Genomic DNA, 24,014 nt, shown 5'->3' with positions numbered 1-24,014 from the left:
AGACCACAAGCTGAGACTCACCCATGTTCCTAATTAACTTACGGTATTCTGCAATATGTATTAATTGCTGTTTCCTTGCCTTTTTTTTTTTTTTTTAGTAGAATCATTTTGTAATAGTCACTGCTGGACAGTTACATTCTTAGATGTTATCATGGCCACTGAAAGAACATACAGCTCTGTTAAATTTTGTGTGGAAGAGGGGAAAGAGTGAAGTATTCATGCTTCAAGGTAAATGTCAGCCATGAACCTGCTGGGGTCAAGAAGATGCTTTTTGTCTGATTACATGGATTCTTGCACCTTTTCTCTAAATTGCTCTTAGTGTCATGTTAAACAATGTACAGTGCTGATGTGGTACAAAGATTCCCATATTCTTACAATTGATGGAAAGATAAAGATATGGGTGTAGACTGGCCCATTCATTTAAGCACTCCTGTGAATATACTGCTGCTCAGTGTCTGCTCACCTGCAAATTCAATGAGATGGGGGGGTTTATAAGGTTTTGATGCCACTATTACATACGTATTGTTGCTGTTCCAGCATTTTAATACTATTAAAATTAGCAGAAAAACACAAGTTTTCCTCTAAGTCATGTGAAAGCATAATCAGGCCCCTGGTCTGATCTTTTTTTTCAGAGGTCTTTAGAGCCAAGATCTTAGAATAACCCATTTCTGATTTCAGCATATGTAAGTATCTGTAATGACTGAGGAGCAAAAAGGGCTTCTATCTGTACTAGTTGTACATACAGGCTAAATGTTCTCTTGTTAATTTTCCAAGAAGTGCCATTGCAAATCACTCCTCCAAAAAGGAGGACTATAATTGCTCAGAGGCAAGTATGAATCAACTTCCTTAGAGCTAGAGTTAACAGGAAATGGAAGAAGAAATTGAATGAGAAATAGAATGATAAATAAAAGAAACAGATTCGCTTGGTCATCTGAAGAACACACCTGCGTATACTCTCTGGGGCTCCTTAGCTATTGAATGGCATACAGAAGAATAGTCTAGGGGCTGGCAGTTTTCTAGGCTGAGCTTACTATAAACACTTGTGGTGACAAGAACCTGGAAATCCTCAGGGTGAAGGTGCTTTTCCTCAGCTATGTGAGAAGTAATGTAGGAGAGGCAAAGGCAGGAAAGATCAGTAAGGAGGCTTGATCCACCAGTGTTGGGTTGCTGTAGAGAGCAGAGAGCTGGAAGTGTTTAGGCTGGAGAAGAGAAGGCTCCAGGGGCATCTTATCAATGTGTGTAAATACCTGAAGGGAGGGTGTAAAGAAGACAGATCCAGACTCTTGTCAGTGGTGCCCAGTGACAGGACAAGAGGCAATGGGGCACAAACAGAAGCACAGGAAGCTCTGTCTGAATCTAAGAGAAAACTTTTTTACTGTGAGGGTAACTGAGCACTGGAACAGGTTGCCCAGAGAGGTTGTAGAGTCTCCATTCTTGGAGATATTAAAAACCATCTGGATACAGTCCTGGAAAACCTGCTCACAGTGACCCTGATTGAGTATGGGGATTGGGCAAGGTGATCTCCAGGGGTCCCTGCCAACCTCAAGATTCTGTGATTTTGTATGCTAGGGAGCATTTATATTAATCTGAGGAGTCAAGTTCAATGCAATATGATAAAACTCTTCCAATTGCAACAAATAACAAAGGAGACACAGTGACAATTGCAGTGGGGATTCTTGCATGCCTGAGATGTCTCCTGTGGCCTGAGGTTGGTGGCTGCTGCCATTCCAATATCCTCAGTACTGGCTGCAGAAGGAAGTCCTGAGCAGCTCTTCACATGGGAAAATAACTCCCTTATCTTCAGTAAAGTTGCACTGATTTATGCTGATGAGGGTCTGGCTCACTCTCTTGTCAGCTCTGCAGAATGACCAACCTTCCCTGGAAACAGGTAAAAGAAACTCCAGCACTGGTATCCCAAATGTGTTTTTCACTTGTAATGGATAGCTTTTTAAATTGCCCCAAACAAGACATCTTTCCCTAGGAAAGGAAATGACAAAGGAAAGCATCAATAATATTTTATCTAGCAATGAAGAAGATAAATGCAACTACCTGAAACAGCTACCTGATAAAGGCCACATATTAGAGGGAAATTTCTGAGAATAAATTAAGTGAGGCAAGGAGGTAGGGCAGAAATAATTAGCACAGTGTGTCTTAAGAGTGTATGTAGTAATTATCTTTAGTGATATTGGCAGATTTATGTACTACTGTAAATAGGCAATTTCTCCTCTGTTGATATTACTTCTGTCACACACATATGTCAAATAATAAAGGAAACCATCTAATAGAGACACCTCTCATTTTTATACCTTCATGCTGATCAATATCAGAGCAGAAATCTCCAGTAGTTATTTTGTAGTTCGTATATGTATTTGTAGATGTGTAGATATGTTATATTTGGAAAGAGCTGCAATAAACTGGCTACTCTGTATCACTACTTTTCTCTCTGCTAAAGTGAGGTCAGCTGTATATGCTAGCTCCTTGCTAGTAGTATAAAACCAACAGATGACTTTTTCTACTGCAGTATCTTTTTGGAACAACTTCAAGGAATTATAGTTCTAATGTGCTGTATTCTCTCTTAATCCAGAACAAAAACAGAGTTCTCGCCCCAACTTTGTAAGCATCAGTTCAAGAGGTAGCATCCTGCATTTTCGGAGAAGGAGCTCAGTTACACCCATGTGGCAGTTCTGAAGTTCCAAGCAATCATAGTAAATCCTGTGATGATTATAGCTAGTGGGTGGTAGGAACCAGTGGCAATAACCTCTAAGCAATTTGTTACTTACTAATTGGGAATGAGCATAGTGGTAGTTTCTGAAAACCAAAACATACAAGAATAGAAGTGGAAGTAGCAGCCTTTTTATATATTCTTGGAGAGACGTTTCTGACAAAACCCACAACTGCAATTGCTTTCCTGCTGCCTCCTCTGTATATGAGGGTCTTATATGTTTCTTCTTTGAGGCCTGGGGAGAAGGAAGTGTGTGCAGAGAAGAGATTTTGATGTTTATACTCAACAGTGTGCTGTCTGAAGGGGGACTAGAGACAAAAAACAGCACTCAGTGGTTTCCTTGTTAGATTCCATAGGCAAAACTCCTGATTTACTTCCTTTAAATGCTTAATTCTCCCTGGTGGTACTGAAGGCAGTGAATAAGTCATCAAATACCTCTGTTGTCCAGCTTTCACTAATTAGAAGGCTCTAAAGATTTTTGTGGATTCCTTGTGGGCTGACAACACACCACAGCTATTGATGCCACACACTGCTGAATTCAAGCACTAAATAGTGGAGTTACAGGAGTTACAGCTATAACAATAAAATAAGCTATCCTTTTTGATAGAATTACCCAGGCAAGGATTTTAGAAAGCTTTACTGAGATCAAGAAGTTAAATTTTGGAGCACCTCTGTGAAGAAGGAATTATTTCCAGCTTTACTGGGGATAAATGTGTATGAAGGGCAGATTTTTAAAGCCATTTGGGCATCTCAGTAGGTTTTCAAAATTCTGTGGATGCTGTTGCATATGTTAGGCAACTAAACAGTATTAAAACCTACCTTTCTCCCCAGATTGTAGCATTTCTTGTAACTGCATGGAAACTGTTCTTTTTATTCATATGGCTTTATGTGCTATTAAAGAAGTGGTAGCATTGAAGTAATATAAATTAAATTCCTGTAGGGAGCTTATTCCTGATAAAGACAAGTGACCATGGCCTGAGGGTTTCAAGGGCCAAAGCTTAAGATATGGTAAATCATTGTGTCTTGCACTAGCAGAACAAATTCCTTTCCTCTCTTGTTGTGCAGTTTTGCACAGATCTGTAAAAATACCTACTCTCTTTCTTGACAAATCTTTTTCTTTGAACAACATCCATTATTAAAACCCTATCTGTAACAGATAAAACAATACATATACCATCATAATTAGCTGATGTTCCCATGATATCACTGGCTGGTGAATTGGGAATAACAGTTTTGTTTCCTTGGATAATGAGCCTTTTTTGTTTTCTTTTTTTCAGTTTGGAGAGGTGATTACACATCTGATACTCATTTTCAAGGATACTCCAGCAGGTGCTCTTCTCCTATGTCTGTTGTCATACTTAATACTCATCTACTCCTTTCTTCAAGGACCACTGTGGAAAGTATTTTTCATCCCAGGACAAGTCCACATGGTACTGCCTCTTCCCACACTGAGACAGCCCTTTTACAATTCAGTGTCTGTCACTGTGTGATGCTCTCCTTCCTAACATTTCCGGTCCTGAAGTGAGCAAGGACCAGTCCTCCTCCCCAGATAGCACACATGCAGACTGACAGAGTAAATTGTCTTGGCAACAGTAATTTTGTTCCCATTATTTGTGCTTGTTTTTCACACACTGATAACAAATTACCCTGAAAGGTGACTGACAGAAGCCTTTTATTTATGAGCCAAACAAGCACAGAGCAGTATCTTCTCACCCTGCAGATGTCTGCATAGCCTTCTCTTGACACCTGCAGTGTGCCAGAGACACATACAAACTCTAATGTCAAGATGACAGGTAGAAAACTAACTATTGAATTGTAAGGTGATTGATACAACAAAAAGGGAAACTAACCATTGACCTTTAAGGGGACTGGTCAAAACTAACAGCAGAAAGGCATGGTTTGCCACATACTGAAGGCAATTGCATAAAATCATGGCAAGATGAAGGAGGTATGGCCTGATTGTGTGTCCCATGTGGTGCCAAGACCAAAGATCACCAATATAGGCACAAGCCACAGCAAGTCAAGTTTGGAGTATTTCCTTCAAAGACCCCAGAAAAGAGCTATTGGTGGATTCCACCACTGGTCAGAGAGGAGAGGATGCAGGGGATGCAGTCTTTGCTGTGTGTTGGGGGCAGAGAAGCTGCTATGTGTGGGCACCCAGGTCTGGATCGGACAAGAGCACCCCGGCTTATGGCAGTTCCCCACCATCAGCTGCGTGGGTGCCCTTCTCCAGGCACTGGTTGGGTGGTGCACGGGAGCGCAGTGTCCCCCATGTTGCCATGCTGAGTCCCTGGCATGCAGAAAGGTGGTGGGTCTGCCGTGACAGCTCAGTTAGTGCCGGCATTGTTTGTTTGTGCAAGATGGCTGTTGTGTCAGGCAAGATGCCAGTTGCTGTGAAGCATCAGTAAGCTGTTTTTGATACTAGTAGCTAGAATATTGTTTTATGTAACAAAGAAAATATAATTTTATAATCCCTGTGTTGGTTGTCATCTGATTCAACATTCAGTCTTTGTGCAAATCAGTCTTTAAGTTCCACAGCTCCAGCTGCCCTGTAACATTTACAAATGGAGAATAAGCAAGCTTTGGAAGTGAAGTAGAAAATATAATTTCAAGGGTAACATTTTTGTAAATGTATCTTAAAAGCTATGAAACAGTCTGTTAGCTTTCTCCAAAGACTGGCTAACCCCTGGTTCAGGAACGGCTCATCTCCTTCATACCTTCCTGAGAAGCCTGTTTGGGCCAGCTTGTTTCCTAAACACTTTGCCTTGTCTGGTCCTAACCTTAAAGACCATGGCTAACTGATAGGCAACTTGCCTGTTCAGGTTATTCCCCCTGCCCGCTATCACAGTGGCTAAGTGCCGAAGCTATTTTGCTAGCAGGAGCAGGAAGTTGCAACTTTACCAGTTCAGTGTATTTTGTTTCCCAAAAATGCCACAGAAAGAAAGAATTTTTGGTCTCTCCTGAGCTTAGGTGGAACTAATGTGCTGGATGGGAAAAGTCTTAAACGTCTAGTTCCTGCTGACATGGCAGTTATTCATCAGCAAGAGTGACAGTGGGGCAGAGGAAAGGCTAAGTGTATTGTATGCAAATTGAAAGTCTTGGAGCACACTGATTAAGTCTGGATGTAATATGTGCAACTGTAACTCTGCATACCCCACTTTCCTTCTGCTCTATGCTCTGCCCTAAATAGAAGCATAGCAAATTTTCAACAAAGAAATTCTACTGAGACTAGAATATGACAATTTTAAAACAAGATTACTGAAGTGATAATTGCTAATAACGGTCAGCAAGAATAAGCACTACTACCAACAATTACTTGTGGTGAAGAGGGTAATGTACGATTCAGTGTGGCAATTCATCCAAGTTCATGTTAGCTTAATCCCTCATGAATGACCCAATGCAGGGTTGTGGTCAGAGTAAAGGGCCTTGGGCAAGTTCCTTTGCTGCAGACATTCACAGAAAACAGTGGGGTCAAGCCCTACTAATCTCTGCACCTTCAAACTCCTATCTTAATTTGGTTTCTCAGCTTGAGGAGGCACTGAAAATTTTCCAGCCCCAGTCTAGATCATGCCTTTCCAAGACAACTCTATTTTCAAATGCAATTCAGAATAAGTAAAGTGCTGCCAAATAGAGAGAAAGATGGAAGGAGCCAGTAGGGAGGTCTGCCATAGGAAATACCACTTCCCCGTGTAAGATTTGAAAAGAATGATGAGTAGGAAGAAGAGTCTCAAAATAAATCTAAAGAAAAATTAATCTCAAAAGGCAGGAGTGGCAGACATATGAGAATCAAGTACAGCCTAAAAAAGAAATGACAGAGCAGGAAGATGGATATTTCATGCATTTAAAGGCTATACTGGTCAATATTTCACCCACGTGTATTCCCATTTTTAGGTCATTACTCTTGGTTGACAGGTGCAATGTGTCAAAAGCCAAGTTTATCAAAAAGAAGTAGGAAAATACAAAGCCTTACTCCAGCAAGGCAATTACTTACTCAAGGCAATTGCTGGGTCTTAGTTTGGTATATAATCAGCGTGAATAACCTTCCACTTAGAGGCTGAGACTTTTTTGAAAACGAGAGAATTATCTGCTACTGTTGATCATTGTCCATACCTCAGAGAATCTGTTCAATGTTTTCAGGACTTACTGCAAGAAGCTAAAGAAAGGAGATTTCTGGACTGTAAAGGAGTAAAGGACACAAACAGATCACAAAGATAACACCAAGAATTACTCCAGTGGTTCTTGAAGAAATGATGGGGAAACTATGCTATAGGGAGTGTCCCCTGCTTGGCCCCATTTAGGGTAGCAGATTTGTCCCACCTGTGAAGTTGCAAACTCTAAAACTGGCAAGTTCTTGGCCTAGAGAAGCAGTGGGTGGAGATGGGAGACACTCAGGAGGAATGCAGCAGGGGTAGGAAATTCAGGAAAAGAGAGGCCTGAACTTAGTAGAGCTTATCCCATACTAGCAGGGAAAGAATATAGCATTGGAAAAGAGTGAGATTATTAAGTGTTTTTTTGTTTCTGCTCTTTCCTTCTGATGTCATAGTGCCTTGAATAAGTGAGGGATTGGTTCGAAGGCTCTATTTGTAGTCACCTTATCTAGCTTGTTGGACAGTGGTCTCTGGAGGAAAACTCAGCTCTGCATGCTGGGTTAGCACAATTGAAGATGACATAAGGACTACAGTCAGATAACCAGACCAAAAGCATCTAGGCCTAGCCTCCTTTTCGACCATCACATTGAGGTTACACTCAAAAGACTGAGTTCCTTTAAAGTACAGCATGGCTTCCAGCTGTGGCAGCATGCTAAAAACCTCGTGTCATTGAACATTCAGAAAAACAGAATGCCCCAGGACCATGCATGTGACAAAACTTTTTTTTTTTTTTTTTAAGACTAGAGCACTTCTTTCCCCCACCTTTTCTCCCATTCTTGGTAGACTTTGGGGACTCTTTTAATCCTTTAACAATGTCATTGTTTTTTTGTATCTTGAACACAGTGAGGGAAGTATAGGGTTCACCTGGGAAACAATGTCTCTCAGTATTGCATCAATGAGTCCAGAGGAGTTAGTGAAAATTTAGGAAAGTGAAAAAATTAGTTTTGCATCAGAGATAAAGTGTTAGCAATGGCTGTGCAGGAAAAATTATATAGTCTTCCCTTGTAATTTCAAATTGCAGGGGCTTTCAGAAGAGTAACTGTAAAAAATGACACGCTGCCTACCATATCATTCTCTCTGATTAGAATGCAAGGTTTGTTATATCATTACTCATATTTGATTTTCTTCACAAAGAGACTGGTTTTATAATACGTCATCTTCTGTAGTTTGCCCAGACAGGGCTTATTTTCTCTATTACTGTCTTTGCTATTTTAGAAAATGTTCCAAGATTCTCAAGACACTTTTGAGAGCATCAGGCATAGAGGAGCAAATATATGTTTTGGGAGAAATAAAGTACTAAACAGAACCAAGATTTTTAACTGGAAGATGTTTAAAATTGATTCCATGGTTAGATATTTCTCTAGCTACACTGGGACAGCCGTGGGATAGAGCTACTGGAGTTAAGATACTGACAATCAGAGGAAGCTCCTTATGTCTCATTTGCCTTGCAACCCCTTATCCACATATGATGATGTAGGTGAAGGCATTGCAGATCTCACGGCCTTAGTTCTCAGGTCTATATATAGCTGAGCTATTTGTCTTCCTGTTGTCTGGATCACTGTAACTTTGGGAAGTTTTCCTTTTCTAGGTAGGAGCAAAGAAGCCACATGATGGTGACATGATCTAAGCCATGTGATATGGAGGAATGTATTTTTTTTTTCATTGTACATCTGTTTCTTAAGTAAAAAACTGCATAATGATGGACTAAATCAGCTGCTCCAGAGACTCCTAAGGTCCTTAGGGATCACAGGTATCTCTGTTGTCTTCCACAGTAAAAAGGGGTTTTATACTGTAGCTTTCTAAGCAATAGGACACTTTGCCCTTACGAAGATATCACCAGGCTCTGATTTAATTCTAGCATCTGGCATCAAGGGACTTGGGTAGCATCAGCATTTCCTAGGTATAATCTTTTGCTTGAATCTGTGTATAAGGATGGTAAGAAGGGGAGGAGCAGGGAAAAGAGGTAAAAGATTTGGTGGTAACAGTATGGTTGCAATGGAGGGGGCCTGAGTCTGTATCAGTGTGGGAGATTATGTAGGCATTTAAGAGGAAAGAGTCAAGGAAAAGGCAAAGGCTTTGACTTGGAGTGTTCTCCAAACTTTTACACTGAGTCTGTTACAGACATTGGGGATACCACAGTCAGGCTTTTGGATGTGGGTATCACATATAAATATAAGTGACAGCAACAACTGTAAAGCTACACTTCTATGTGACTAAAGCCTATAAACTGTAGAGGAAAGTAATTTTCATGAGGCTTCTTGTTACAGCTTCACACTTAATGCAAGCTCACATTTTGATTCAAAACAAATGATGCCCTGCCTTGCCAAGACTGAGGATTATTTCAAAAGATACTTGTCAGGTATATTTCTGACCTCTTTGCCATATTTAAAATGTACAAACTTAATAAGCCATTTAAGTGTTTCACTGGAGAATCACTAACAAGGTAAGTTTGTCTCTGCTGTAGGAGAGTTTTTAGTTTTAAGACAATTGTGGTAATTAATTTCCATTACCATCTGGTATTTTTTATGAGATTTAATTCAAAATAATGTGTTAAAATGTAGAGTAACAGGAGGTCATCAAATGAAGTTGTTGTCAGGAACAGCTATGTAAGCTACATTAAAAAGAAAATTCCCTGATACCTGTCCTTTTAGATGATAATATAGTCTTCAGATAAGCCGGATCAGAAATGGCCATGACCATACGCATTTTTCTTTAATTGTGTCTTCAATTCAGAATCATTCAATTGATTCAAGAATGATTCGATCGTTCAATTGAAGAATCATAAAACTAAATAAATTAAATTTTCTTCTACAAATGTCTGATGTTAAAATATAATTTGCTTCATATTGAGAGGATGCTAATGAAAAAATTAAAAATTAAAAAAATTAATAGGAGATGCAGAAATACTCAAACACCCTATGTACTTAAGCAGTTGAAGTTTTTGCTTGGTCTGATCTCTAGAAAGTTTTAGTTTTCCTAGTGATTCGGTCAGCAATGAGGTTTGCAAACAGGTTCAGATGACTACTAAAGAATGGGAGCTGGACTTCTAGGATACTGGGCTTCTGTTTTGGGGGTGTATGGTTATGATTCCACTTTCTTAGGGAAAATCAAGGGTTGATTTGATATTTGACTGAATCTGCTATGGAGAGGAAATAGCACACTTCCAAATACATGTTTTGTGTCAGTGAGAATATGTAACTTACGTCTTTTGGAACAGGTTGCACTAAATAATAAAGTACAGCATCATATGTTCTAAACTGCATGCATACCCAGTCATTTACTTCCTCAACACTTTTTATCTTTTTTCAGCTGTCAGTCTTGGGAACTTGGGAAAAACTCTTATTCAGTCTTTTTCTCGTAAATAGTGGCCCACATCTTCAGCTGCCATGAGTTGGCAAAACTCCTCCAATTTAATACCAGTTCCAGCACCCATGGAGATTTGCTTCCATTTCCTGTAGTTTTACTAAGATCTGAGAAGTGCTTCTTATCTCTTCTTAGAATGATATATTACTGGACCTTTTTTAGGCTGAAATCCTATCTTTGGGACAATTAGCTGCTACCCATGCAAGGAAATGGTCACCATTCCTGGTAACAATTTGGGATGTGCTTAATTCCCACTATCTCTGCTTCTCTTGCTCCTGCCATTCTTTGAGTTAACTATTTTAGATACAGATGTAGCGTGAGATAGTACAGGATCACTGACACTCTGTAGATGGTGATACATATAACTAAGTGGAATCAATTAGATTTGCTGTGCAGTGTGAGAGATCACTTAAGAATGCAGCAATCCTTTTTTTTTTCTTTTTTTTTTTTAAGCAACATTACACACCATGTTTTTTTCCAGAAGTGCTCCAATGCATGCACGGCCAGCCTCACTTAGCAGTGCAGTCTTGTCACTGTTATTCCGGTGCTCTGATCCTAATGCTGCCAGGCTTAACGACTGCTGCTCCTGAAGTTTAGTGCTACCCCTCAACTGCAGCCCTTCCTTGTCAGGCTTTTATGTCTGTTGCACATTGTGAATATTTTGTGAGAGGGGAAGAATGAGCAACTTGAACAAACCCTCAGCATCTTCAATTCTGTGACCGATTGCTCATTGCCTACCTTGGTGACGGCAAAACTTCTTTTCCCGCACGGAATGACCTTGTACCACTTGTCATGCAGAATGTCCATGAAACCGTGGGACTTGTACTGGCTGATCAATTCTGAGATGTTTGAGGTGAGTGGAGAGTTGGGAGGAAGGCCAATGCCATATCCTAGAAGGAAAAAACAGTACAATCATCTCTTTCTTAATTTGTTTGCTTTTTGCTAAAGTATGTTCCTTTCAAATATCAACTACCAGTGTGGTAAGTTGAGTTGGCTTGGCAGGTTGATTCTGCTTCAGAAAGCCAGTTCAAAGGTAGATGTTTGCTTACTGTGGACTGAAAATGCTGAGATGAGATTTTTTGCTTTGCAAAGTATCCTAATACAAACAGGGTATGTAAATTCAAAATGATTAAGGTCACAAGAATAATATGTGAAATTAGAGGTTCAGAAACTTAAGGTGGGGGTACCTGCATAAATCTTCTATCCTATATCTAGAAACACAACCTTTTTTATGCCTTTACCATAGGTTCTTTCTTTTTACACTGTTTTAGCAATGCAGAAGAGCCTTAATGTTGAGTAAATCTGTGATTCTATTTTTCACTGTTAGAGCAGTGCTTATGCCTGTAGTGGCAGAGGTGACATTTTCTTTCCACCATGTACATTTTCTGATGAAAAGCGTGCTTGTGTATGTATATGGGAGCTGTCTGTGTTGTTATCCCACAGCAATTTAAAACCCAGGGACTGTAATTTCCATTCATGTAATTCTGCTCTGGCAGTGACATGGGCCTTCAGTTAGTAATAAATATAGTTTTTAGGCACTATGTGGTCTTTTACCACTTCATAGTGCTAGTAAAGGACTTAATGTAAATGAAAGTAGATTCAGTAACTATAAAGGTGGTCTATTACACTTCAGAACAGTGGCTGGATTTTGATTCTAGAAAAACAAATATGATTTGTGCCTGTAATACAGTAGTTGCAAGCAGAGGTATCCTGCCAGCTACCTGCAGAATTTCCTTTCTAGCCCACTCAGTACTGTGGATTTTTGTTTTTGCTTTCGGTTCAGAACTCAGAATTTCAATCCATCTCCTTCACAAAACAAAACAAAACAACAACAAAATCCAAACAGAAATAACAAAAAAAAGAGAAACATAAATATACACTAGTGGTACATTTTCCAGCTCAGTGGTTTGCTTTTCAGTGATGCAGAGTGATTTTTTTTGATATGTGTACCCATAAAGTGATGCTTTCTCTTGCTGCTGATATTTGTGCATTGTGCCAATATTTCTATCTGAATATACCTGCTAAAAATAAAGGGATGGCCTCAGAGAAGGAGTAACTGGGATCTGTGAATACTACATTTTCATCATGTTTAAGTGTCTGGAAGTTGGGTGCTACAAAGTAAGTGGTAAAAATATGCAGGCAATATGCAGTAAAAATATGCAGGTTTGGGTTCATTTTGTTTTTCTGTATTGAAATTTGCTTTAATTGATTCAAAGTTGTGGAAGCTGGTGGATTACATCAGTACAGCTAACCTTCCTGAAATGGAAAGTTTATCGAGTTACATGTGCGTGATGAAACATGCTGCTGCACCCACAGGCAAATCCTGTCACAGCATAAGCAGCTCTCTCCCTCTGTGTCTATCCTCCCTGTTAAAAAAAGAAAAGAAGAAGATAGATGGCTTTCAGGTCTCTGGTGTGGATCCAAAAGGGAGACACTACTCAGGAATAGTAAAAGGGAGATTTCTACAAAATGTTTACTGCTGGTCACTTCTGCAGTTGAATTGATCAAAATGTTCAGCTTCCCCTGGCCTTCATGTAGGACGTTGCCTTCCTGAATCACATTTGAACAGTTCAGAAGGAGCTTGTTTTAATGCGTGATGGGGAGGGAGCAGAGTGATTGCCCTCGGAGCGAAGGAAATAGTGAGCTTCAGTCATTTTCACTCGCCACAGAAGTGATTTCTGAAGACTAATAGCTGGTAATGTCTTCACCCATGCTGGAGGCAGGTTCGGACAAGCCTTGTTTTCAGGCTGCCTGATCTGTTTTTGTTAATATGCCAGGATGACAGGAGTACCGGGAGTAGGCTCTATTTTTTTATTTTCAATTAGCTGCTGCTTCTGTGGGAACCTTAATCTGATCTTTGAAAAGGGAACAATATTTATCTGCTATGGATGAGAGTGAAACTGCAGAATGTCATTATGAACTTATTTTGCTGAATTTTGAACACATTGGTAATGAAAGTGAGCCCTGAAAAAAACAAGCCTTGTTTCAGGATCCACTTTACTCCACTGTGAGTAGTGAAGTGGGCTGTGCTTCCTACTTGTTTGGAGGGTGGACTTTTTTTACAGTGTTTTAACCAGATCCTGTTTACTGAATCAAAACTGCACATCATGGGGTTTGTATGGAGTAGTCTTAGACACTTACAACATCCCTGTGAGCAGAGAGAAAGTAGACCTGAAAGCATCAGACAGTGTCCAGCATGCCTCTGTGTTTCTCATTCTTCTCTTGCTTCAGTGTAGAAATAACCCATGGGAAACACAATAGCAGGGATCGTAAGGGACAAGGTTCCCCAGTGACCTCTTTGTGTGTCCCACAGAGCCATCCACACTGCCTTTTCCTCCAAAAGGAGGAACAGAATTTGCTCCCCAGCTGCAGGCAAATCTCAGCTGAAGTGCGTCCCTACACCTTGCAGGTGCCACTGTAACAGTAGATATAACTAGTGCAGTGTACATCAGCCCCACACCTTTTATCTAGCAGCTCTCAAGCCACGATATCCTTCCCAGAAATGATGCTGTGTTAGGTTACATGACAAAAGGCTCATCACCGTGTAGCAAAAGAGCATGGGAGCACAGTGGTAGTGGGATCCCCACTACTCCTGCCAGCCCCAACAGCCCCAAGGGTGCCCTTGCGCAGGGAGGAGCCCCCGGTCCAGGCCTGGTGACCCCATGGGGCCAGTGGCAGAGGCGCCCGGGTGGCCGTGTAGACCGTGGGGTTACTGCCTCCAGGGCTACAGGACCGTCAGGGGGTGGGAACAGCACTGGGGACTGGGCAAGGCTGATTATGGAGAGCCCTCGGGAAGCAGCAAAGGTGGGGAAAGGGAGGGATCGTGGTGCTTTGGGAAGGAGCAAGCGTGGGAAAATGGAGGGATAAGGGAATAAAAGGGACAGTCATGTTAACAGGCAACAAGCGGATCAGTATGCTGGTCTGGCCATGCCTGCACCTGGTCAGCCCAGTGTGTCCTGGCGTTTTGTTAAGCTCCATTTCGACCCGTTTTCCTGGGTGAGGGACCTGGGACCTTGACTCTGTCGTGCTGCTGGATTCAGCAACCCCTAGCGTTATGCTTGTCCACATTAGACTTGCTGAGGTGAAAAATTTAGACTGCTGTCTTTGGCCAGAGATCTGTGTGGTCTGTGTTCTGGACAGTGTCCACAACAAAGGATTTCTGTCCAAACCTGAACCTTGTGAATGCCTGCAATAACTACTACATGGAGTATGGCAATGGATGGTATCAATTATTCAGAAGTTCAAATTTAAACCACAAAAAAAGGGTGAAACCTTGGTTCCGCTTCATTGTCAAAAACCTTACCATCCACAGTTTATCCTATATTTTTCCATTGAGAATACCAAATGACAATAAAGCAAATGTAGCACATTAGAAATAGAGCAGTATCCTACAAAACTGATTATTACCTTCAATGGCGAAGGGCTTTCCCACAGTTAGAAGCTTGCAGTCAGCATCTATTGATACTTCATAATCTAAGAGTGCTTTATCCATGATGAAGGCATCAAGTTTCTCTGGATCATTCCTGTATTCAAGATTAAAGTCAGAAAGAGAATCACTTCACAGGTGAAGACTCTGCTCAGTGATACTTACTGAACATTCATCTATCTAGTTCTACGAAACCTTACCTAATGAAAACAGCAACCAGAGACCGCTATTTTAAATGCAAAAGTGATTTATATTTTGAAAAAAGGAATTGTGCATGAAGGATATGAACTTTGTGCATCTAAAGCAGAACAGCAGAGCTGGGACCTACTTTGCTCCCAGTGATACAGAAATGAAAATACCAGTGATCTGGAAGATGGAGAGTACTACAACGTTTTAGACTTTGACTCAATTTAATGGTAGCACAAGGCTTTACTGGAAGGAAAGAGCAAATATTGCTCACAAACTTGTGCTATTTGGGTTTCTTTGTGCAGTTTACGTTAAGATTATTAGAGTAAAAATGCAGGAGAATAACTCACACAAAGGTGTTCCTCCTCCTTCCTCCATAATATGTGGTAAATTAATTGCCTTCACCCAGATCAGCTTGTCTCTATGTTAAGTTTTAATGAACACAGAAGGATTAAATTTACCAAGATAACCATTTATGGCTAGCACATTTGCATATACTGATTGTATAAAAAAACACTTGCAGTGCCTTTTCTCTGGTGATCCAGGGACACCACCCCTTCCCCCTTGTCACTTCAAAGGTCCTGGTCTCCTGATGTGAAGTTACGTTACTTCATTGATGTTGACAAATGATTCTGATTTAAGAGGATAAGGAACTGCCAACTGCCACGTATCTTAATTATCATTAGGATGGATCTGGGAAAAATATGTAAACAGGAAACAACTTTTGACTAAAAAATTCTCAGACCATCTGTTACACAGCTCCTATCTGTAGAATGAATGAATTATTACAAGTCTATTAGCACCTTGCAGAGTGAATCAATCAGTTCTGTAACTCCAGACTGTTAGAAATGAATGTCTTTGAATCACAGTGATATCATGAATCCGTAAAGCAAGAAGATTTGGTGTTTATTACTTTTTACCAGTCTAATGCTGATTTTATTCATTTTATTGACAAATGCTCCAAGGTTTCTCTCTGAGAAGCCTTGTCTCCTACGAGCTTGCCAGAGATGCTGAGAATCCTCATGCTCAGCTTTTGCCCAGACTGCAAATTTTTTCTGAATTTCACTGCCTAAAGAGGCACTGCCAAACACAGAAATATGCCAGGATTTCTACTTCTCCACTGCTTGATGGCACACTAGCAGGTAATGTGAAGCACTGCCTCCCTCAGTAATACTCCAGCTGGTGCTGTGCTAGTCAGCTCTACAAATATCACTCCAGGTGATGATATGCTTACTTCCCTATCTGCCATGCTGCTTTCAATGCCTATTTAATGACACTGCAAGTGGGAAACTCATCATCATCTCAGTGCTGCTGAGCTCTGGTTGAGGGACTGATCTGCTGTTGCGTGCAGAAGCTCACTTTAGGTTTGCTACTCCATCTGGGGTTGCTGGGACATTGTACCGCCTCATGTACTCGTGCATCTCTGGGAAGCTTTGCCTCACGTAATCTTCTGCACTGCTTTCTCGCACGGTTCCGAAGCGAAAGCCTTGGGATGGGTGGTGGAGCTACGGAGATGAAAATATAGATTAACAGAGTCATTTGTCTCCTTCACAGCTCATATCTTGGTCTTATGTGTGGAAGATCTGTCAAAAATCATCAGCAATCCTAGACCTGCAGCTAATATTTTCCTGCAGCCAGCTTTCCATATCAAAGAAAAAGCTTGCAAAGACCTATCAGGTCCCTGATTAGCTTGTTAGTGTACTCTTAGGATCTTCTTAACAATGTGAAAAACATTTCCCTTGAGACATCCAGAACACCCAAATCTAAGTGTTTTGTTGTATTATTTGTCTTAAAACTAGTCCAAGTTTGAGGAAATGTCATGGCAAATCCAGTCTTTGCCCAGATCCACTTCTTGTGGCCCTGGAAATCCAGTAAAAGGCCCAGTATAGCCTGAGTTTGTTTTGGCTGAATGGATTTTATTGACTCTCTAAGAGTGTAATTTACTCTTCTGCAGAGGGATAACATCACCATTTAATTTCTAGAAGCCTAGAAAACATGTCACAGACCACTGCTGTCTTTGCTGTCATTTTCCACAGAGAAACTAAGGACTGAATTGTTGTGGGTAATGAAAAATATCCCCTGGAGGTAAGAAGGAGGAAGAATACCCCACTTGGCAAAGACCAAACAGAAAAGTGGTCTGCTGGTCCGTTTAGCCCCCTGCATTATCATCCATATAAAACAGAGTGTAGGGCAATACAGAGACATCCAAAAAAGCTTTCCCATCCCTCTCTTCATTGACCCCATGGACAAAAGAATATCCCCAGCTGTTACAGGAACATAGAAGTAAGGCACAAACCCAAGGTCGTCTACTTCAGTCTGACAAGGTAAAGAATGAGGTGTTTTGGATGGTATTTTGATGCCCTAGAATCTATGAATATCCTATATTTCTGGTAGTTTTTATCTGTAAGGTAGGCGCATGCTTTCCACATGGTGCTCTGCTGGCCTGGTTCCTGTGTTGCAATCCATGAGTGAGATCTGCAGGTAAATGCAAGTGTGTAGGTGTGGAGGGAGTCTTGGCAGTGGTTTGTGGGGTGTCCTGGTCTGGATGACCATGGAATCTGTAGTGCGGGGTATGCCTCTGTCAGGATTTGGCCATAGTGCACATTGTGCCAGACGGACTGTGGGTGCAGAGGGAAATTTTCTTGCCTGGAAGTGTGGAAGTAGCATTTAAGTGCCAAAGACATAAATAACAAAGTGGTGAATTAACTATACATTGTGAAGCCTTCCAGCACAATGCTGCCAGTCTAAATCTATGTCTAGTCTTGAGACATTCATGATAGCCTGGTTAGAAAATAGGCTTGGAATGGGTTCTGTGCACTCCATATCCCAGTGTACTTGCACTCCATATCCCAGTGTACTTGTCACCATATTTAGCACTAATTATTTAGGTTTTATTTATTGGCAGTTTCAATGGAGAGACCAAAAAAAATCGCTGGGTCTGAACACTGAACCATACTGCTGCCTCCCAAGTCAGCTTATGCTTTTGTTGTGACCTTTGTGGCCTACCTAGTGACGCCAATTGCAGTACAACATCTGATCTGCAGGCTTCACCGGAAGGCATCCTTCACTCAGACTTGCCAGTGTCTAAATCTAGCTAAATTTTTAAGTCTGTATGAGGAAGGCAAGAAAAGTTAAGTGCCTCTCCGTGCAGTTCTCGTGCTGAGGATTTCACTGGGGACTGGTCAGGCTTTGCTTTGTGTTGGGCACATCATCAAATTTCACCACAAATGATGACAGCATTGGAATACGTATTAGATCAGAAGTCCATCGGGGCTAGTATCGTATCTCTAGCAACAGCAGATGTCCGGAGGGAAGTCTTGTAAAGTGTGTGTGGGAAAGGTACAGGCTGATCCCTTCCTTCTTATGCTCTTCCTGTTTCTGGTAATCTATGTTTTTTCCTAAGCATAATAATGTGTCTTCAACTTTGTATTTGATGACTCTCGATTCTGTCTGAGAAGGATAAATCTTAATATTGTTCTAAACCTATATGTTTTTGATGACTCCTGTTTTTGTCTTACTGCTGCATATCCCAATGATGAAAAAGCTTGCTTGCAGCTCTATGGAACAGATTAACAGCACAAAATGCTGCCAAAAGCAGATAATGGATTAACTGCACTTCCTTCAATGTCTAATCTACTAATGCTCCTAGGGGTTACTTGCTTCAACAGCAGATACAAATTTCATTATGGAAACAAGATTCTTCATTTGTCAGTATTGCTTTCTTACTTTATATAGTCCTCTTTTGGGAAGATTCTGTGACAAACTGTAAACTTCAAATACTTGTATCCCTATACTATAGCTAAATTTCACAGTCTTCATCTGAGTCTTGCCTTATTAGTTGTCTCTTTTTATATTTATCTTTTCTGTTTCCATTTTCTGTTCCTTTTGTGTTTCTTACGTGCTAGAGTCCTGTGTTGAAAGAATCTCTCTGTTTCCTTATAATGCATAACAGAATGCTAATGCCTAGGGTTTCAGAGAAACCCTAAAAGAATGAACTCTGAGAAATCAAAAGCTAGACGGATGTTTGAATCTGAAGATTCAGGAACTGATTTTTTTCTTTTTAGCTGGTGATTTGGGGAAATGTAATTACTTATTTTTGTAATCAATAACAGTAAATATGGGAGCTGTCTTACTGAGAAGAAATGGTTGTGAAGAAGCCAAAATTATGGGCATTTTTAGTATATGAATACCACGCTTCTGGGTATACTCTATCGTGTTTTCTTTTCATTTGAAGTCTAGTCAGTCTGAAAAGTGAATAACCATCACAAAGCAGGTAACAGGCACAGGGAGCTGTTGACACTTCTCGTGCCTGCACAGTACCTGGAGATTTGCTGGTGATTCAAGAATGATTAAATATGAATGAATGCAAAAGCTGCAGATTCATCTCCAGGTTGTGACATGAGCTTTCTTGTCACACAGCTTAGATAAACTCACAAGGTCCCTCCAAATTCAGATATCTATGGCTGTAAGAAATCGAAAGAACAAGGCTTGCTTTGGCCTAGAGACAGGCTTTCATCCTCTTCAGGAGACAGAGAGGATCCTGCTTGATAATTCATAGAACAAGCTATAAAGATAGTTAGGATTACAGATGATATTTCCTTCTTTATTCATCTCTCCAACTGCCAGACCTCCCTTTGAAGGCCTGGGAGCAAAGGAAATCACTCATTCATTTTTTAAAAAGGGTCATTGCTCCTCAATGTAATAACTCCTCAGCCAGTAGGCTAACTCTGCGTGCTTCCAAGCAGCCTCTCCCATGCAGTGCACGGGTGTCAAACCCTGCTGCAGAGCACGGGGCTCATTAGCTTTTAGTGAGAAACCAGCAAGGCTGCTGCACTGCGGCAAGCCGCAACCTGCACAGTTGGAGCTGCGGGAGGGCTGGGGGTGCGAGGGGGTGCGTCCAAGGGCAGTGCAACCCCCAGCTGACACCCCACGGCTGGGCTGGCCAAGGAGGCAGGAGGGCTTATGCATGCCCACTCCCACCAGAGAGCTGCATGCCTGCATCCCTACTGAAAACTGAGAGGGAGATGACCAGTTTGAAGCCTTTCAAACTAGAGCCCTTTTAAAGGGAGTATTTTTGCAAATAGTGCCAGTACTATAAAGTTGTATGTAAAGCATATCTGTCATTCCCAGAGGCTATACAGAGCCTTTGAGCTCCTATATCTCCTAGCCTAGAATTAAAATATGATATCTGTGTTGGTGATACAATGCTCAGCCAGGCAACATAATAGTTAATGTGTGAATGAGTATATCTCTGCAGTAGTTAAAAGCCAGTGTTTCTCAGGATTTAAAAAGCTATTTAGTGTTGCTACTTAATGGCTCTCTCAGAAAAGGCGGGGAGCTCTACTGGCTAAAAATGGCATTCCTGCAGCTCAAATACTGGCCATCAGGGATTACATATTAATAAAGAAGACTGAGTTTTACCTCTGTAGCAGTGGTGTTGATCATAAATGGTTGTACTACCTAGATGCATCCCAAATTTTTAAAAGCATCTATTGTGAGATGGCTGTTACCCATGAAGTCAAATGAGGCACATCATGGTAGCCTCTTATTTGGATCTAGTTTCGTGTGGGGAGCAAACTTGAAAAGGAAGAGATGGTCATGACAGCCTTTGCAGCAGGGGGATGCAGGGGTCTGAGTGCTTTTCTTCCTGAAATGCAGAACCAGGGCTGTGAAATGCTGAGACCAAAGAATCTTGCCTGCACAGGGCCAGGGACCAAAAAGTTGGGGAAGAGGAGATGACCCTCCTTCTGGTGGAGACAGAGCTTTCAGGAGGGAGGCCAAGGAAATGCTGCAGGGAAGAGCAGGATGGAGGTGCAGGAAAAGGGCTAAAGAGCTCTGCAAATGAGTAGACTTTGTTGGAATTGGGGTACCAGTGCTGTCCCTGTGACCTCTAAGAACTATATCTACTGCAGGATGCGTGGGCTATGCTGGTATTTGTAAGGACAAGTCTTGTGTTAGAAAACAACGTATCCAAAGCTGGGGTAATGCTAATGACTTGAAGTGCTGAGGGAGTGAAACGACTGTGATATCTCTTGAAAAGAGTCACTGGAGCACTGAGGCACGGAGGTCAAGCATTTAAGGAAACTCAAGAACGCTGCAGAATATCCTGCTTCTCTGACGGTGTCAGCGAAAGCTTTGGAATTTCTCAGAATCATCTGTACTTCATATAACATTGTGCTAGTAGGCAAACGACGTTTGTGGTGCTTTCTACCAAAAGTGAGTACTGTAGTTACCAGTTCTCTTGACTTGACACCTCACTCCTAGATCTTCTTGGCTTCTGTATTCTCTTATTAAAACATCTGCTGAGTGGGAACTGGAGAACTTGTGTTTCGTTTGGAAAGGAGATGTTGAGAAGAATTGGGCATGCGCATAAATCTACGGCTTGGGGTGCCAATTATGCATGAAAATACCAGTGTGATAAAACCACAGGAGCAGAAACACAGAAAAATAAAATCCTAAATGTCAGGGATTTTATATTACTCGGCATATTCCAGTTTATGTAATATGGTGAGAGCTTATTATGTATTAACACTGTCACCATTGTATCTAGTGGCATCAGTCAGGATGAGATCACCTAGACTCAGACTTGAAAAGACTTATGCATAAAAATGTCCTGTGCAAGGTGGGATTTAAAACTGCACATCCATGAGATGCTGCCTGGAGACAACCCTGACATAGTCCAAAGGTGAGCTGTTGGGGTCTGAGATCTTTCTAGCAGGATCTGACTTCTGTATGAACTTTTGGTGCTACAAGGACAAAAGATTTGACTTGAAGACTTTCCCCCTCCGTATCTTGGTTACTATATCTAATATCATTGTGGTTTACATTACATTCAGTTTCACAGGTATCCTTGAAAGGTGTAAGAACCCTAAATTTTCATGACACAGATATAATGAAAAGACAGTCTCAGCTCCAGAAAGGTAGGGTACACAATATGGTGAGAAAAGCTGCCCAGTGTGAAGACCATATTTTTCTTGTGGAAATTCTGTGTCATGTCCACATGGTTCTTCTAAGTAACCAATGTTTGTGAGTGCATATGTGAATGAAGGGGAAAAAATGCATAGGAAGCAGGTGATTGTAATGCCCCACTGTATTCCTGACAACTTTAATAGAAATTAGTCACTGAAGCAGGACATACTGTGCTGTCTCAAGACTACTTAATATGTGAAGCACTGTGGGGTCTCCACATGATAGGGCTTGTTCTCAAGCATGAATAAGCTGGGGCACCTGCTGAAACGTGGTTTGGCTTTGCTTCCTTCCGCTTGTACAGAGTTTGAGCTTGCAGGGGACTGTGAAGATGTAAGAAAGGTTCAACACTGAGTGATTGTTGCTAAAGTGAAATTATGGCTAATTTGTATAAGCAGTGAGATTAATGTATCTATTAGTGATTTAAGTCTAGCAAATGCTTTCCCAGTACTTGATTGATGGGATACTGTGACTGCCTCACTGAATCTGCTTCAAAGAATGTTTTGTGCACCTTGATAGCTGGTTGGAGGAGAAATGCTTCTGGAACTCGATTTCTAATCTGCTGCTCAAATCATTAAAATGATTTCATCATTCATTCAGTTAGCCTTTCCCTTCCAAAAATACATGACCTTCCATTTCGATGAATTATTTGATGATGGAAACGAGAAAAAGGGCCACCTTTCAGTGGAGCTGCAGTGCTAGTGACTGCATCCTGCAGTGACTCCTGCAGAGCTAACAAGGATTCAGCTTTTACCACCATTGACAATACTGCTTTTTAATTTTAATAGGACATAAAAAAGAGGACAGTGGCTGAAATAACTTTCCTAATTTTTCCAAGAACTCCTGAGAAAAAAAAATATTATGGAAAGATTTCTGTAGCTCCACCACAAAATATTGCTTGTTACCTGCTATAACACCAAGTGCAGTGCTTAATGGATATCTCATATAGTAGCAGAATCTCTATTAATGACAGCACAGTTTCTGACAGTTGCTGCAAAATCTTGAAATAATATTCATTTTCAACTGTTAATCTCTGGAGGGTGGTGACATTAAGTGGTTGGCTCTGCTGTGAGGAACTGACATGCTTTTAGAGATCTGCTGTTTTGCAATGAGTCTTCCATCTTTGGCATATGAAGCAATAGTATTTTATCTTGTCTTATATAGCTAACACATTTAAGTGGTTGTCTAGCAGCTAATAGATTTGTCCTGACCCACTAATAAAAGAAATAGAGTTGCTAATGCTGAACTAAGTTTCAGGGGAAAAAACAAAACAAAACAAAACAAAACAAAAAAACAACAATATAGAACTCTGTTCAGGAACTTTCCCCAATTTATCTGCAAGGGTTTTTGAAAACTGACTCTAGTGAATATTTATGGGGTGGGGAGGGAGATGAAAGAAAGGAAAATTATTCATAGTGAAACACATGAATTTCAAATTTTAGAAGATGAAAATTCACAGTTGAACTGAAAGTGGAGGCTTTGTTCAGAAACTATCCCATGTATCCAGGATTGGGATGTGGAGGTGTTTCCAGGGTCTTCAGGAGCTGGTGCATGCAGGATAGATCTGAAAGTTTACCTTCGCTTCTCTATTTCAAAAAGTGTCGGTGGAGCTGGTTCTTGGCTTGCCAGGATAATGTCAGACTTTGTTAAAATCTCGTCACTTTGAATCCAGCTCAGGTAGGTCATTAATTGTCATTTATCTTTACAGCTGCATTGAGGTCTATGAGCAGTTTTAATCTGGAAACCAATGCAGTCCTGAGAGTTTATTTTCCATTATCCCAGCCTGAGTATATAGGAAAGAAGGTGTTATTTAGGCCTCTGTTTAAAAACATAAAATCTCTTTACTGACACTCCCAGTGTGAGTGCTAAGAATTAATTATAAGAGCTGCTCTATTCCTCTGTGTGCTGCAGAAACCTTATTGCTAAGGGGTAAAATTGCTCTATGGTAGGTGTTAATTTGTCAGGATTGCTCTGTTGGTTAGGTTGCTGGGCAGTGCCTTAGAGCAAAAAGCTCCACAAGAACAGAACTCTTGTGAATATCAGCGTAAGGGTGTGTTTATCTCTCCTCAATAGCACTTAAGTGTTTCCTGGACAGAGGGATCTTTGAGCTGAGATTTATTCTGCTGGATTGCAGAGCTGAGAACTGCAAGATACTAAGGGTAAATAGTTGTAGGCAAAGTAGACAGATTTAGGGGAAAAAAGA

General features: G+C 40.9%; 1 protein-coding gene across 1 annotated transcript in view; it reads right to left on the bottom strand.

The window, feature by feature from the left end:
* The window catches only part of GRIN3A (glutamate ionotropic receptor NMDA type subunit 3A), an 80,201-nt gene that overhangs the window by 9,837 nt on the left and 46,350 nt on the right, over nucleotides 1-24,014 (bottom strand). Inside the window, exons 4-6 of the mRNA XM_067315445.1 lie at nucleotides 16,205-16,350; nucleotides 14,641-14,756; nucleotides 10,972-11,123 (exon numbers count right to left, since the gene is read on the bottom strand). Of these exons, the coding sequence (XP_067171546.1) occupies nucleotides 10,972-11,123; nucleotides 14,641-14,756; nucleotides 16,205-16,350 (414 nt within the window). The remainder of the gene's footprint in view (nucleotides 1-10,971; nucleotides 11,124-14,640; nucleotides 14,757-16,204; nucleotides 16,351-24,014) is intronic.

This window comes from Apteryx mantelli, chromosome Z (genome assembly GCF_036417845.1).
Source record: "Apteryx mantelli isolate bAptMan1 chromosome Z, bAptMan1.hap1, whole genome shotgun sequence".
Taxonomy (NCBI): Eukaryota; Metazoa; Chordata; class Aves; order Apterygiformes; family Apterygidae; genus Apteryx; species Apteryx mantelli.
This window is presented reverse-complemented; position numbering and strand designations above follow the sequence as displayed.